General features: G+C 40.9%; 1 protein-coding gene across 2 annotated transcripts in view; it reads right to left on the reverse strand.

Annotated features, from left to right (window-relative positions):
- The window catches only part of Trhn (tryptophan hydroxylase), a 177,785-nt gene that overhangs the window by 124,067 nt on the left and 35,871 nt on the right, over positions 1-17,847 (reverse strand). Inside the window, exons 2-3 of one of the 2 annotated variants that reach the window (XM_067135741.2) lie at positions 15,317-15,437; positions 7,535-7,666 (exon numbers count right to left, since the gene is read on the reverse strand). In XM_067135741.2, coding sequence (XP_066991842.1) covers positions 7,535-7,666; positions 15,317-15,437 — 253 coding nt within the window. The remainder of the gene's footprint in view (positions 1-7,534; positions 7,667-15,316; positions 15,438-17,847) is intronic. The other variant, XM_067135743.2, reaches the window with a different exon arrangement.

Raw genomic sequence — 17,847 nt, forward strand, 5'->3', positions numbered from 1 at the left:
CATGATATCTCGTCTTTCCGTGCATGCTAGACAATCTTCATCTCCCGACTCGTCAATGTTATCATCCATCCAATGGTGATCTTCTAGTTCCATGTAGTTTACTCCATCAATTTCTTCTTCAGGATCCTCTTCATCCGCGACGTCCACTCCGTCGTCGTTCTCGTCTTCTTCTGCAGGTTGTCCTTCATCTTCTAGGTCATCTGGACCGTTTGGATTCTCCTCCGGTAATCGTCCTGGCACATGGTACAATCTTAGATTTGACGTGTTTTGATGGCATATCCTCTATTCCTTATACTAGTTAAATTAATACTATTCCACATGTACACAATATACATTTCAAGTCGGATCGTAGCTTATCATTAGTGTATCGATCCTTCCTCTTGTTCACTCAACTCTACTTCCAAAGCACGAGGTCTTGGGCTGAGCATCCCTGGTACCTCATTCTGGTCATGCGACATAGCAATTTTTTCCTTCTTAGTGCGCTCCCTAATTCCCGTAGTAAAAGTGGTCTTTGTTGTAAACAAGGTTGGGTTTACAAAAACACAACTTCTTTATTTGCTTCACATGTAAAATTACAATATTTACACTAACAAAACTGAAAGTTATCTCGAAGCAAATTGAACTATGAATTTGGAGAAAGAGTCTGTCTTTGTACACTATATACACGTTGGAGTATTCACGTTCACTACTATTTCGGAAAGATAGTCCTTGTGACATGAAAAGTTCATGATAGTCGAAAACTATCAGAAACACTGACGTAAATATCTCAGAGAGTCCTTCCTTGTTGAAGTGTCTGAGTTCATTAACGTAAGTTCAATGACTGAAGAGTTCCTACTTAGCGAAACTAAGTTGATAATGGGAGCTTGCATTAGCTAGGGAATGATAGTGGCATATAATGGTAAGACTGGGCATGGACAGCGGAACAGGCAAGAGGAGCGGTGACCCGAGGTGAGACCTCTTACTGCCAGAAATTCAGTCCACCTGGCCGAAGCACATTTTCAAGAGGAGTAGCCTCCGTGCTCGACGTAGGGTGTATTCTGGAGCTGGACACCGGGGTCAGTGGGCGTCTGGAGAGACTAGGAGCTCCTTTTTATAGCACACACGACGTTCCAGGCACGCGCACTGAGGGCTGCGCGTCGAGGCTCGAAGAATAACACACTGGCACGCGTGTAGCTGGCTGGCGGATCGAGAAGGGAGCGACGGACATACAACAGTCTTCTTGAGTCCGTAGTTTGTCTGGAACACTGTGTTGAGACGAAAATTTCCTGTTTTCCCGTGTCTTCTAAGTACTCTCTGACGTATCCTTTCATTGACGATTTTCTTCTCTAGTTTCTTCCTGACGAACTGAATAACGTCATGCGACCGGCCTGATTCAGTGACGCATCTTCTCAATATCCTAGATAATCGCTGATAACTCATAAGTTTGTCCATTCCTCTGGTCCATATCAAAAATTTCTGGAGCTCTTTGATCATGCCTTCATGAAGACCAACCTTAAGTGTACTCTTCCGGATTACCGGTGATTCTCTCATCTTCTTCTCCTTCCTCCGGTATTTCACCTTATCCGTCTTCTTCTTCCGTCGTCTCGTCATGCCCTTCTGAATTCTCTTCATTTCTGCAGCGTTCCCTTGTCGAATATTCAGTTGCCCTGTTGCTTCATTCACTGCTTTGTCATTTACATCCTTTTGAATTGTGTCGAAAGTAATTTCATGTTCTTTTTCCTCGGCGGTGACCCTCAATTCAACTTTCACTCGGTCCATCTGCTGGTCGATATATTCTTTGCACTTCATCTCTGTGCTGTGCCAAACCTGCGTTATCTGTCCTTCCATTTCTTCTATTTGGCTTTCCTGAGCTGTCATTGTTATTTCTATTTCGGCTGTACGCTCATCCAGACGGCTACTGGTTTGCTCTAGCTTCAGCGTGAGGGAATCTATGCGTGTCGTCACGTCATCAATGCGGGAGTTAACATGTTCTTTAAACTCCGCGGCTTGGGCTTTACACGACGCCTCGTATTCGTGTAACCGTGCAGTGAGCTGACCTACTCGACTATTGTGCTGGTCTAAACGTTCTTCAATTTGTGTGGTTGCCTGTCTTAGTTTATTTAATAGTTCTGCTTTCCTATCACTAACAGCCTTTAACTGCTCCTTTAAAAGTCCTGCCTGTCTTTCACTATCGGCCTTTAACTGCTCCTTTAAAAGTCCTGCCTGTCTTTCACTACTGTCCGCATTAGCCTGTTCCAATTTCGCAAGACGCTCATCAAACTTCGCACTCTGTTCCCTGAAAAGCTCTGCCTGCTTCTCACTTTGTTTGGCCAGTAAGGCGGCCATCAACTGTTTAATACCTTCCGCATACATAATACTTCACTTCTTGAGAAATTTGTGCCCCCCTGAATTAAGCTGCTCGTGGTATTTCAGTTCATACGATTCAGTTTCCTAAACTTAGGAAGGTGTGCTATTTTTGAAAATGACCATGTCGTATTACGCCGAAATTAGCTTCAAAACAGCTGCGTCACACCTCCTAACAATTACTTGTGTTTCCCTAGTATTTTCCTACGTAATTCATAAGCATTATCCCGACATATTGTTTTTTAATACTTAAATTCATGTAGCCCTTTATCAAAATAAATATTACCTAAATCCGCGACCTAAATGGGCTCGGTACTTTACGTGTGCCAGAATTGTGATGCACTTAATAAACATTGGATGTTTTCAGCCTCGAGATTTGGAAGATGCTTTAGCAGACAATTCCCCGTCTCGAACTGACAACATTGCACTGTTCATTTTGAGAAAAAAATTAAGGGTGATGAGGCTTCCACTCTTGTCCGCGATATCTATTCTGTTTACATTGGATGAATCCCCTAATCTACCAAGGCCTGCTTTAAATGCATTGCCTTCGGCATGAACCTGTGACCAGAAGAATTTGAAGAACTCAGTCCAGTCATTTTATCCTCAGCAATGGGAAGGTCATTTTATTGCTCCCCTGAAGTTACACAACTCCATAACCTTTTTCCAGGTCTGCCATACTTCTGAGTGTCCATCGTGTATATTTCCACCTAACCTGGTACACGATCTATTCAATCTTCTCCCTACATCCGTTAGATTTAATTTATTCCCGTCACTCATTTAAATATCATTGTGCGTGACGTAACTGTCTATGGTAGCGGCTTACGCACTCCATCCGACACATTATCCATATTAACTATCACGTTCCCACGCTCTGATTCTATTTTGTATTCCTCTCTCCTAACAAATTTTGTATACGGGTAAAATTTGGTATTTCCATTCGTTCAGTTCTAACCGAATCAATTTGATAATCCTACTACCTTAGGTACTCCTTTTATAGTAGTGGTATTCGAACTTTGCCATAATATTGGCTATATCAATATTTATGGTGCCGTAGGGCTTTACAAACTTGCCCCAACAACGGGACGCTAAATTATGCGTCGCGAGAACAATATGTAGCTCGCCCCAAACAACAAGGCCACACGTTACGGGACGCCAAATATGTACCTTTCCAAGGCATCAGTACATGAACCAGTTACCATTGTTCATAAATATGAGGTTAGAATGGTGCACCATCGGTGAGCCTCGAACTCAGCCCGGTTTGTCGAAGCCTCACCCTCCCCTACTAGAATAATTCGCTAGCCGAGTCGTTATCGCATTTTCGGGTCTGTGGACTGTCCGATGGGGCGGTAAGTTCTTTAGTAATAGTCTCTATAGTAGGGGGGAAAGTTAATTATGAGAGGAATACCATTTCATTACTAATGAGAAGAGAGACAATATCTTGTATAACAAATTTTTACTTATACTAGTGAAACACATTATTTACATGGGTATGCCATACAAACACCTTACATATAGTAACTTGGGTGATCTTGACGTTTAAATGTTCGGTAGTCTTTTTCTACACTTCATTATACGTTTAAATATTCAAACTTAAGAAGCGTTCCCTCTCGAACTATTTACACCATCTCAGATTTAGAGAGGCGCTTCCTCTCGAATTATTTCACTCTACACTTACATTAAATCACACACATATTTAATCAGTATGGACACACCCCGCTGTAAACCTGTTTACCTGCCAAGAATTAATATCTTCAATTTGCATCAAATTATGATATAAGTTTGCTAGAATCGGATGAACTGAAATAGGCAATTTACACTCCCAATCCTTTGAAAGTCGCGTTACAACACTTCCTTAAGTTAAACGTTGCCAAATATGCAGTATAATAAACACGCTCATTTCATTAGGATTTTTGTCAACACATATATCAGGACATTATTTACACAACGTTGCTACCTATGGACAAGCACTTAGCGACTTCAATACCAAAACATTATAAACATAGCATTATAACACTTCCTGCAAGAAAAGGGGCAAGAACAAATACATTTCACATACACACAATGGATCACAGGTGGCCTTAGTCACCTGCCGCTTGTGACAGTAAGCTTTACTGTCTCCTGCAATGAACTCAGGACCTTCTAAGACAGGGTATATCTGACCTGGAATTCCCTACACGCTGTGAATAATTAAAGAAATAAATTGGAGGGATCCTTCATTTAATGCTCATCTGGAATCACTGCGACGCTGACAATACTTCAATTAATGCACGTGATCGTCGCACCGAGAGGCACGAAATAGCTACTTTTATCTGTTTCCTTTCAGTGTAGAAAACACTCTTCTTCGTCCCTACAGCCAGGCTCGTAAATCTATTCAGCTGATGGCCTTCCAAGACCCATTTCTAAATGGCGGCCACTGGGCCGTCTTCATACAATGACTTCGCGGTAAACGACCTTGCTTTCTTTTTCTCGAGCCACAATGGCCTCACATTCAATATCGGCTATGTCCGGCCGTAATTAACATATTCACAACACGAGATCCACTTCGTGTACTTTACTAAAGAATTCCAAGGGAACTTCACATTTTTATCTCACAGTATATATCACGGCTGTGGCCTACTCACTCGTTTCGTTTCTCCTCTCGATACCTCGAATACCGTGCTATTTATTGATGAACTCCTGCCACACGGGTCCAAATTAACTTGCGCATTCGCGAACTAATTAATTAACGACGTAATATACCCACTGTCTCGATGCCTTGTTCCAGGTGCCTTAGTTACTAATTAGGAGGGATCTCTACCAGGTGAAGCGCACCAAAAAAAATAAATTACTGAAAAATCTTGACTCGTATATGCTATGGAAAGATGATAAATGGAGTCATTTTTACAGAATATTTCAGCCTTCTCTACTTGACAGCGCTTCACACTTAATTAAGCCAAGGTCCTTATAATTACGTCATGCATTATCGAACCCCTATACAAGGATGGAAGTAAAATATGGTCGTCCCAAAACCATGATGAAAGTATTCTATAAAAGACCCAAATAAAAATGAAATTATAATTATTATCCCTCTGATATGGCGTGCTTGCAGTCTACGTTACATCTAAGTGAAAAATCTACATATTTACAATGGGACACGACCTTCAAAGATATAAATACTTGGAAATGTACTCAGCCTTCTGGATACCACGTTCACAGCTTTACAGGAGGGCACACCATGGGCTTAAGCTGCTTGCATCACGTCATCGGCGATGTGAAGACCTTTGATGACCTCCTGGCAGGTCATACACATGACAGCGACGTTCCAGACGTTCTCGGCTACCAGGCGAAATTCCGGCAAACAGCTAGATGACTCGTTCACTCCGGTACACAGGCAAAACTTTGGCATTTAGCTGGATGTCGACGTTCTCATAGACATGTAAATGAGAGGAAGTTATCTCATGTGAATGCGTTAGTTTAATACACATCACAATTTGAATATATGGTTGGATCTGCTCAATAGCACGAGCATTCCAACCCAATGCCGGTATTGTCTCTGTAGCCCGACACTGCTCCCTTCTCATGTACCTATTCTTTTATAAACAGCATACAGCTATTCTAGGTCCTGAATGAAGAATGTCACTGGTTAGGCCACTACTGGGTTAAAATTTCTCGTCTCACACGACCGCACTTCATGCATATTCTATTTCACCTAGTCATGCGTAAGTCAGGCTCTCAACTGCATTATGGATTTATAGACGTGACACTGCCCTTAATTATGCCGACACTGAGCCGTTCACGCACTTTCTTTGTATCTCTCATTTATGTCGAGAACACACACGCAACTCCACGCACTGAGATACCTGGCTATTGAGGTTAATTGAGCCGTATTAGTTTAGGCACATATGAGGCTCGACGCACGACCTCTTCGACACACGGACAGCGGTCATTACGGTTTCGTGCTGCTCCCACTATATTAATTAGCGACACACTGTACTCGCAAAAAGCTTACTTAGATTGTGGGTATTTTCGCAGATGTTCACAGGCTTTAATAAATCATTACGTTTCACTGCTCACTTTATAAAAATTATTTCTCCACAGACGACTCTCACGCGCTAATCACGACGAACCACTACCGAACTGGCATTTCACTGAAAATGCACTGGGTAGTGTCTCCCTCTCAGCTCTTGAATATATAGGCGCGCTACGCTAGAGACCCGAATGCTGAGGGTGGGGGAAAAATGCAACCCTTTCTCACACGTTGGTCCGTTAATACGCAACGTATATTGACGAACAGGATATCAAATTGTAGCTCTTGTATTCCCATTTTCACTGAATGAATGTTATTAAAATAACTTCGTAGATTCTCAAGCAATCTTAAAAGCGTCCTTTTTTCTCTGGCGGTGAATGATGACGAGCACAGGGGTTCCTTGTATTCGCTGTCACGGTTAGGGTCCAACATCTGTTAGTAATTAAGACGCGCCCTTGTTTACAGCGTAGTTACCGCTCTGTCAGTTAAGTAGAGCACTTCTCGTTCTCATAATTATGCGTAAAGTTCCCTGATTCAAATGAATGTTTGCGCTTAATTATCCATTGGGTATTTTGCGATTTATAAAAAAAAATTAACAGTAATAGAACAGCTGAATGCGATAAGTTGGCAGTGGTGAATAAGCGAGGAAAACAGGGTATAATGTTAGTTTTCACGTTGGATATACTCTCTGGGCTCAGCTAGTGACCTAGATTCTCTGTCACGTGACAACGCGTCTCCTTTCATCTCGCTCGTGGTTGGTGTGAGAAAACTTCGAGTACAAGCGCTCTTGCACCGCCTTGCTGCTAATTACCAGCAACTAGAGCTGGGTCGCGCGACTCTGGATACTGCAAATCGAGTCCTGGAGCGGGTGGAAAAATTCTGACTTGAGCAGTTTTTATCGTAGAATGACGCGGAAAACGGCATATTTCATCTTCTGGATATCATGACATACCATAGGTGACGTTGTGAACGGTCACAGTACATAGGTGTACACTGTGTTCCTACACTGTAAGCGCCAGTTCAAGAAGTTATTGACTAGTACATTAATGTACGCCGTATTACCTAAACTGAAGGTGCCAGTTCACGAACTTATTGACTATAGTAATAGAACATAGTGCTATGTGTGTTCAGTTTCTAAACAACAATCAGATCAAAATGTCAATACCTACTGACTAACCCACTAACCTGGAATACTTGAAGAGCTCTGGCAAGACCTCCAACTTGGTTCTTGAGGGAGAACACCACAGAGTTGAGCGCCTCTTTGCGCATTCTCTCGGAGCCGATCCCGTCGCCTTCACCAGCACTGCTACTTGTTGGCTGGAAGATGAACAGTAGAGGTCATTGAATACCGGTACAAGTAATAGGTGTATAAAGTAATTCAATACATTAATTGAACCAACTGGTCGTTAGGAATTGTAACTACTGTGATATACAAGAGTTAAGGACAAATCTAGTTACTGCACTTTCTAAAGCATTGAGAGCATTAAACATGGGTCAATTTAGTTCATCAGCACATCTCAAGACAATCAAAACTGCAAATTTGTCCAAAGGATTATTTGATAGCAAATCATATGACATACGCCACGGTCCATACAATGCCACTAACGTGGAATAATAATAATTATTATAATAAGACAGCCAATAAAAGCAGGTCTTTAGATCTCCTTTGGGAAAACTCATTTTATAAAAAAGAAAGAAACCACCTTTCCCTTGGCGAAAATCAAATGATCATAAATATGTCTCCGGGTCATGGCCATCCATCAACGGCTGCTAATTTCAGATGGCAACCAGCCACAAGACATAGACTGCACGTTTCTGGGTAAACTTTTCTGACCATCCACCCATACCTTACATTACTGCTTGCAGGATTGCTATGGTTACACTTCCCTCACACATTTTGTGGCGTCACGTTACAATACATTTTCGGATGACCTACAGCCATAAGACATATTTATGTTAACAAACATAATAAAGCCGACACCAAAATAGCTAGATGTGGACCAGAGAAAAATCAAGCGGGTAGGAAAATTTAAATATCTAGCTGAGTGGATAGAACCCAACATAATAATAACAACCAACATCCTTCATGCCACGGATAAGTAAAATGGAAATGGCAAACCATCTAACCAAGGGCGTATACAATAAAATATCAATATCCTTAAACGCCAAGTTCAGACACTACCACACCGTCATTCGTCTGGAGGCCCTCTTTGCAACGGAACGTCTTGTAGTAAACAAAAAAGGCCTTATTGATAAACTTGAGATCAAAAGAAGAAAGATTTTGAAGAAAATCTTAGGCCCCATCAATGACTGTTCCGGACGACTGCTGTACCGTGAGGTGGAGCCCCGTCCTGTTGAAACCACATTCGTAATCGCTCGCGCAGTGACACGTTCTCCAGCAACAGAGGGAGTTAAAATCCACAGCCTGTTTCCAGTCATTCGTTCGGGTCAGGGATGGAATGAATGAAGCCTACATCTAGTGGCGAGGATAGGATTTGTGCCAGGTGTCGAGTCCCATCGCACTCCTTTGGGGCAATGATTAATTAATGGTAAATTAAATAACATGGGAGAGTGTTGCTGGGATGAAGGATGGCAGAGAAAACCGGAGTACCCGGAGGAAAACCTGTCCTACCTCCGCTTTGTCCAGGACAAATCTCACGTGGAGTGACCAGGATTTGAGCAGCGGAACCCAGCGGTGAGAGGCCGACGCGCTGCTGCCTGAGCCACGGAGGCTCTCCACCCTCTGTTACACACTGGAAATATCACTTAGTGAGATGTGTCAGGATGTTACACCATCATATAGATTTGAATTTTATCGAGTTGTGCCATGATTGGTCCTCGCATTATATCGCGATGTGAGTCATTTGGGTGGCTAAATCTCCAGCAGTTTCCCCTCCTAAGGTGCGCACAATAAACGGTCTGGCTACCTAATGCAGGGTGAGGCAAATTTAACACACCGGTGACTTCACGGGCTTTAGGAGTTCGCATATGACCACCTGGGACTAGGAATTTTCAAATCAGATACAGAAGGAATGTAGAAGAAATTATTTTCTGGTATTGTAGGGTGTGGCCTAAATGCTTTATTATAATTTGCTTTACGTCGCACCAACACAGATAGGTCTTATGGCGACGATGGGACAGGAAAGGGCTAGGAGTGGGAAGGAAGCAGCCGTGGCCTTAATTGAGGGACAGCCCAAGCATTTGCCTGGTGTGAAAATGGGAAACCACTGAAACGATTTTTTTTAGCAGCTGTCAGTGTTTCACCGAAAATGCCCCTCTCTAGAATAGTGTATGTTTGTAACAGGTTCATGAGATAGATCTCACCGGAAACCCCGCCCGCCTTTTTCAAGGAATACGCTCTTTCCGAAGGGGGATAGCTCCTACTGCGTACTAACGCTACTTTGCTTGTAACTCCCAATTTCTAATTTCCGTGCTCAAACAACTGTGGAGAATTTTGTAATGCAGGAATCGTGGAGTCACTGGTGCCAAGTTTTAAGTTTGTAGGGTACCGAGCTCGATAGCTGGAGTCGCTTAAGTGCGGCCAGTATCCAGTATTCGGTAGATAGTGAGTTCGAACCCCACTGTCGGCAGTCCCGAAAATAGTTTTCCATGGTTTCCCATTTTCATACGAGGCAAATGCTGGGGCTGTACCTCAATTAAGTCCACGGACGCTTCTTTCCAACTCCTAACCCTTCCCTGTCCCATCGTCGCCATAAGACCTATCTGTGTCAGTGCGACCTAAAGCCAATTGTAAAAATAAAAAGAAGTTTGTATGGTCCCTAGAAATGCCTCATTGCTTTATTTCAATTTTATTTTTATACCTACTTTTATAGATCGCTACACTTCGGCTTCCATTTATTATTTTACAGTAGATTTCCAATTGCCTTGGGAGACACGACAAAAGGGAATATACTTCTTCTTTCATCGGGCATAAAACCACATGTATGGCACTGTTTCATACTTTTCGGATTTCATATTACTGTGAAGTAATTACATTAATGCTATTAATTACTTAGGACTCTTCATAAAGAGAAGTGTGACGTCTGTAAATCAACAGTTCCATACTACGAAGCAAAATGTTAAGTTAACATCTATAGAAATAGTTAGTCTTTTTGCGGGAGTTAGAGGCACAATAATATCCATATCTGCACAGCTCTGCGAGCTGTTCAGGCTGAAATATAAAAATCAGATCAAAAATTAGATGGATGGCTTTTCCGGCGTTTGCTCTATTAACCAGCGTTTCGTCTTAGGTCTGACACTAGCCATCCATCTAATTTTTGATCTGATTTTTGATGTGCTCTATTGGTGGAAAAGAATCTAATTCCCTCCATGGGAACTTAGAATTTCCATTTGGAATTGCTAGGCGGGCATTAATTCCATTGTGGAGTTTTATCTCCCGTATGCAGTTATCAGACTGTGCTTCATAAATAAGCTTCTGATAAGTTCACCTGCATGCACCCCAGCGTCAGTGGGTAGGGTCTGACACATCCCACTCTGAAGAGTCTAGTGTCAGACCTAAGACGAAACGCTGGTTAATAGAGCAAACGCCGGAAAAGCCATCCATCTAATTTTTGATCTGATTTTTGATATGCTCTATTGGTGGAAAAGAATCTAATTCCCTCCATGGGAACTTAGAATTTCCATTTGAAATATAAACTTATGAACACAGTGACCTGTTAAGAGTTCTGTTGCTATTCTGATGAGTCATTTGTATAACTGACATACAGGTATCTCATTTACCAGCTGATTGTAAGATATATTATAACTGATGTTGGGAATGCTTTGTCTGCTGGGTAACCTCTACCTAGAGGGAGCTGCATAGCATGCTGCTGTTTGCATCATCAGTCCATAGACTAGTTTGATACATCCCTCCACGCCACGCTATTCCGTGATAATCTTTTCATTTCTAGGTAGACTAACTACTACATCCTACATCTACTCTAATCTACATGTCATACTCATACCTTGGTCCACCCCTACCGTTTTTATCTCCTAAACTTCTCTCAAAAACCAACTGAACAAGTCCTGGATGTCTTAAGATGGGTCCTATCATTCTATCTCTTATTCTCGCCAAATTTAGCCAAAAGCGATCTCCTCTCACCAGTTCGATTCAGTATCTCATCATTCGTGATTCGATCTATCTCACCTTCAGAATTCTTATGTAACACCACATTTCAAAAGCTTCCATTCTCTTTCTTTCTGAGATGAGTATGGTCGATTTTTCACTTCCATAGACCGCCACGATCCTGACGAAAGTCTTCAAAAATCTTTCTAATTCTTAAATAAATGTTCGAAGTGAGCAAATTTATCTTATTAAGAAAGGTCTTCGCTGTGCTAGTCTGCATTTTATTCCCTCCTTCTGCCATCGTAAGTTATTCTGCTACCCAAGTAAAAATATTCATCTACTTCCTTTAAGGCTTCATTTCCTTATCAAATATTAATTCCTGCATCACCTGACTTCGTTCGACTGCACTCCGTTACTTTTGTATTGCACTTATAGTCCTTCCCCAAGGCTCTGTCAATACTATTCAACAATTTATTCAGATTTCTGAAGATTCATATCAAATAACAATATCATCCGCATATCTCAGGGCTTTTGTTTCCTCTCCTTGGATTGTGATTCCCTTTCCAATTTACTCTTTGGTTTCCTTTACCGCCCGTTCTATATAACATTGAAAAGGAACGGGGACAAATTGCAGCCTTGTCTCACTCGTCTCTGGATTGCTGCTTCTTTTTCAAAGCTCTCGATTCTTATTACTGCAGATTGATTTTTATACAGACAGTAGATAATTATTATTTCCAGGTATCTGATCCCGATAACCTTCAGAATCTTTGAATAGCATATGCTGTTAAAAAAACCGCAATGATCACCTTAATATACGGAGATTAAGTTGCCACTGACTCAGCTAGTGATGCTGTAAATCTCTGTGGCAATGGCGGTAATACTCTCTGTACTGTTTTGCTGATTTAAAAACCAATAATCTTTTCGAAACTACTATTTCCATATGACTATTGTGAAACTATAGTAGGTAAAGCCGCATTGATACATAACCGTTATCTCTCTTGTCATTATTAGCTACGAGATATGCGGTCTTATAATTCAAACGAGAAGGATGTCCATTCCATTCCAAAACTTCCACATGCATTCGTCTGGATTAAAATCGCGGGCTCCTTGTCAGAGTTGGGAAGTAACTGAGTAAAGTAATCTAATTACTTGTAACTACTTTCTTTGTTATTTTCACTTGAAATCGTTATTTTTTATCACATAAAATCGATTTACTCGTTTCTGAGAGTCGTGACCCCACTGGCTTTGCTGGTCACATCTTTGCTTAGCTTCGCCATCCCGAACGATTTTCAGTTTTCCTCAGGGCACAGTGGAAACGCAAAGGTCTTCATTTATCGTATTCACCTGGTTGTAGTCCCTCCCCGTGGTCTACTGCCCTCAGCCTTCCCTTCCATGATTAACTCCTCCAGATTATCTCCAGATCGTCCCGCAATGTGTTCAAAGAACTGCAGTATTCTTTCATTGATACGATGATAAAGGCGTTTCAGCTCCTGAAGAATGGAGGCATTGGTTCTTCGTACGGTCCAAGGCACACGTAGAATTCTACGCCAGCAACACATTTCAAAGGCATCGATGTGTTTTATTTCCAAAGCCTTTACGGTGCAGGTCTCACAGCCACATGAGAAAACAGAGAATACATGGGTTTCAACGAGACGGATCTTTGTGTATTATTAGTAATTTCCCTGTTCTTCCAGATGTTAGTAATTTCATAATAGCTACTCGTCCTAGCAAAATCTTTCTTCATATGTCTTTCTAGGAACTTCCAGTAGCACTGATAGCTGACCCAAGGTGCACTACCTCCAGCTCTTTCAAATGGCCTGTGAGCTGGAACCTATGATGCTTTATCAATCACCATGAGTTTGAACTTACCGAGGTTAAGATCCAGTCGATACCCAAGATTCACATTCTTCACTCTTGTTAACATATCTGAAACCTCTTCCTCATTGCCGGCAAGAAGGGTGGTGTTATCAACAAACCACAAGTTTTTGGGATGCATCCAACGCAATAATCAAGTGCCTTCCTTATGATATACTCGCCGTAGATGTTAAGTTGAGGGGACAAGATGCAGCCATGCCTCACACAAGGGCCACTTTCAAGTAATTAATTGCAGTGTTGTATTCTTGTAATCGATATACTGTACATCGCATGGATGCAGGCACGGGAAGAAATAAAGTGATGGTGACGATAACTTTTTCACTTCTACTACATCGCAACCAGTAGTTCCACCAGAGCTAGAACAGGTACTTTCTAACATCTCGAGTACTTTGAAAGTCATCAGATTTATCCTACAATACTCATCATCGCTAGGGATGTTCTTAAAATTAAAGACAGTCACACCTTAGAGAGCCAGGGAAGTTCTTAAAATTAAACACAGGTATATCTTCAAGATCCCATGTAGAACGTCGTATCAGCAAATTCAAATAGATATATGTATTCCCCCCCCCCCCAAGGGATGCAGGCGTCGGGATGAGAATTGTAAAAATTTATTGAGTTGTTGACCTGGAAAAGGTAGCAAGTAAACTGATAGAGTAGATTTGCTTCTACGATTTACGCAAGATGGAACCTGTGTTAAATCCACGAGATTTGGCATGGAGAAGGTAGTAAGAAAGTCCATGGCTCTGGTGGAAATTGGTATAACCTTTGTCATGTGGTGAGTCAACTGAGTGTAAACCTTGTTTATAGATAATATAGTTCGTCCTAGTTATAAATGCCAGAATGTCTCCGAAACCTATTCCATTCAAAATGGTAAGTCATTATTGCCAGTATCTTGACATGACGTTCATACTAGTTCTTTGCTTTTATAAATAGGTACTGCGTGTGTCCAACAATGATCCCAGAAGAAGTTGCGGTGATGATCAGAGAGGTTAAACATGTTCAACCATATCATTTAATGTTGATGACGCCTGGGGATATTTGTGACTTCGTCATGGAAAGCAAGAGATATTTAAATACTCAACACCTTATGATTACCACTGTGAGCTGGATAAGGATTGCTAGAGCTGAACTTCCATGAATCAAGCCAAGACAATCATTCAAAGAGTTAGAACCATGGAAGGAGCATAACATCCTCAAAAGAGGGCGATCCTCTCACGCTATCAACAGCGCACAGTCCTTACAACCTCCTAGAAAGAGACCAACCATCAGCAAACCGAAAGGAAAGGACTTATTGGCATGCTGGATTTCTTCGATGAAAAATATCATGCGTCTTACCGTGAAATTTGTGCTTGAATCATACACGTCAACTGACGAACTGATTGGACAGTGATTTTTCATATATTTTATCGTATAATTAATGCCTGAAACATAATCATAACTTTGTGTGTTAAACTGATAAATGGGTAACTCCTTGAGTTTACATGGTATTTGTTCAATATCATCTGCTTCACTATGCTGGCACGACTACTTTTTTCTTTTCCTGTAAAATTCACTTCTTATGTCTTACCACCTTTCCCAAATTCGAAAAGTCAGTAACTAAAATTAAAATTTTGGGGGAAAATCAATTTCAGAATTCGAAGGTATCACACTTAGTCTCATATTTAGCAATGATAGCAACTTAATATCTCTATGATATTAAAAAACTCTACACACAATGAAGTAATATATTTTTCGTTACAAACTTTGTTATCATTCCAACTCCATGCGAAACAATGCCAGTAATATTCATAAGACTAGTAATATTCATAAGACTAGCGTTATGTGAACTAATTGTAATTGCAACCGAGCAAAATATTTCTCAGGTAACTCTAATTTGCTCCAGTTATGTTTTGCTTGTACTTTTCCTTGTTGAGAAGCTAGTGAGAATGTGCCCTTTGTTTCTCGTGATAGAATCACCACTACATGTTATCGCTTCGAAGTTTATGAACAGAGAATACACAACAAATAGTAATAAAAAAGCAGCTCACTTTGAAACAGGGGCAACACAGCCGTAACATGAAGCACTGGCAACTCAACGAGCTGAATAAAAGCGAATGAAGGCTGCAGCGTAGGCTGGGACTACCAGAAGGCTGTCTTTCCAGTTCCACTCTGAAATTTGAGAAGTCTTTTTGTAAGTTTCGGGTGTAATATGGTAATGAACACTACTTCTAGCACTGCACTTTAATAATACTTGTGCAACTAAATTTTATGTTGACAAATTTGAGATATGTACATTTGAAGACATGACATTTGTACACTCCTGGCGGTGGTCTCTACAGTGTGCGTCATGATACCCTGAGAGCCGCTGCGTTCTCGCTGCGGTGCCATGGAATACAGAGTTTGGCAAATTATTATTACACTACAGTATATTTACCGAGTAATGAAATTAAGGACCATCTTTACAACTTTTACAACTTGTCATGTACACCCTGTTTTTCTCGTAACTTCACTCATATCGCATTTCTTCTAAGGCCCGTATTCACTAACGTCAGTTACTTTTTCTGTTATCTTAGATTTCCAAAACTCGGATAATGTCATCATCCCACTTCTGTATTCACCACGGAATTCATTATCTCGTTTTACCAAAACTAAGTTTTCGTTTCAGTGTGAATTTCAACCGTCAATTATTCATACCGACGCACGGGAAGCAAATGACTTCGTGCTGCAGCACTACGATATATAAACAAGTTTTTGATTCCATTCCGGGTTTGCAAATAATTTGCATCAATTATGTCGGCTATTGAGCAGAGGCGAAGAAAGAAGTCTAAACAGCGACGAGTAATATTATCAAGATCATGCAATTAATAAACTTCCCAGGTGGTTAAAAGGGCGTGTGACATATTTCGAGGACTACAACGACACTGATTTTCAGTCACATTTTAGGTTATCTATAACTTTGACACTGTCAAGTGTTATCCATGATCATGTGTCTGAAAATCAGTGTCGTGGTAGTCCTCGAAATATGTCACACGCTCTTTTAACCACCTGGGAAGTTTATTAATTGCATGATCTTGATAATATTACTCGTCGCTGTTCAATGAGATATTCCAGCTGTCTACGAGCAGCCATCTTTGAACGCTATTATCTTAGATTTCCCATTTTACCGGCCAACCAATCTCTGGTAAAATTTTAAACCGAGATAATGCCCGTTATCCGAGGTAATATTGTTAATGAATACAAACTTAACTGTTATCTCGGTTTGCGTAGCTTTAAATTGAGATAAAATATTTTACTCGCGTTGGTGGATATGGGCCTTAATGTTACTGACAGACTTCTGACTAATAACTTAATGCGTCTCCCATATATATACGAGGAAAACTTACTCTTTCTTTCTTAAAATGTATTTTACAACGACAATTTTATAAGCCATTTTTCTGCCCCATTACCTAAAAGTTACGCTGCAACAAGTCCAAAACCAGGAACATGAAAATGCACAGTGCGATGTGTGAATTGCATTCAAAACAAGAAGCAATGAACAGATCAACATTATTATTTTTTACAAGTTGCTTTACATCGCACTGACACAGATAGGTCTTATGGCAATGATGGGGTAGGAAAGGCCAAGGAGCGGGAAGGAAGCAGCCGTGGCATTAATTAAGGTACAGCCCCAGCATTTGCCTGGTGTAAAAACGTGAAACGACGGAAAACCATCCTCAGGGTTGCCGACAGCGAGGTTCTAACATACTACCTCCCGGATGCAAGTCAGCTCAAGCGAAAACCTCAAAATCCATGTAACATTCAAAACTCCAAAGGTCACTCAAAAATATTTGGAAGGATAGAGGAAATGTAACTAAATGTATTTTTTAAACAATGTTTCGATGTCACGGGATTCTACCAAGTTGGCTGTTGTTTGAATCCTGGCTAATTCATGCGATTTTTTTGAAATGTCACGCCATCTGCTGTGGAATTAACTTACAATTTGATGATGCTGATGATGCTTGTTGTTTAAAGGGGCCTAACATCGAAGGTCATCGGCCCAACTTACAATTTGGAGGTTGCATTTCTATGCCCACAATTTCAAGAGTCACGTAACACTAGAATATTGCCTACTTGCTTTAAAATACATATAATAATGACACAATGAGTATAATAATTTGACCACCTTTGTAGGGAAACATTTCCGTTTCTTTATTTGCACATCAAATGTCTTTTAAGCGAAAAGTCGATGTAACGCTTTTCATGAAACACTTCAAAATATCATAGCTCAAAAAGTATTTAATACACGGGAATGGTTTGTATATTTCTTTAAAGTAGAAGATTAAAAATCACAGGAGGTTACAACGGACCCAATGCGCAAGAGGCCATCACAAGATGGCCGCCAAATTATGTTGTGGGCTGTCGTAAATCATTTACCGCGCGGTGTGTAGATGTCTCACAGAAGTGAGTGAGGTGTCATTTGATTTGTCTTGTCAGAAAACGTAGGAAAATTAAAATGTGACCGTAGGTAAAGAAAATATTCCAGGTTTCATGACTGAATATTTATGAATTTTAGCATGCTTTATAAAAATGTAATACCAAG

The sequence above is a fragment of the Anabrus simplex genome, chromosome 1 (genome assembly GCF_040414725.1).
Source record: "Anabrus simplex isolate iqAnaSimp1 chromosome 1, ASM4041472v1, whole genome shotgun sequence".
Lineage (NCBI taxonomy): Eukaryota > Metazoa > Arthropoda > Insecta > Orthoptera > Tettigoniidae > Anabrus > Anabrus simplex.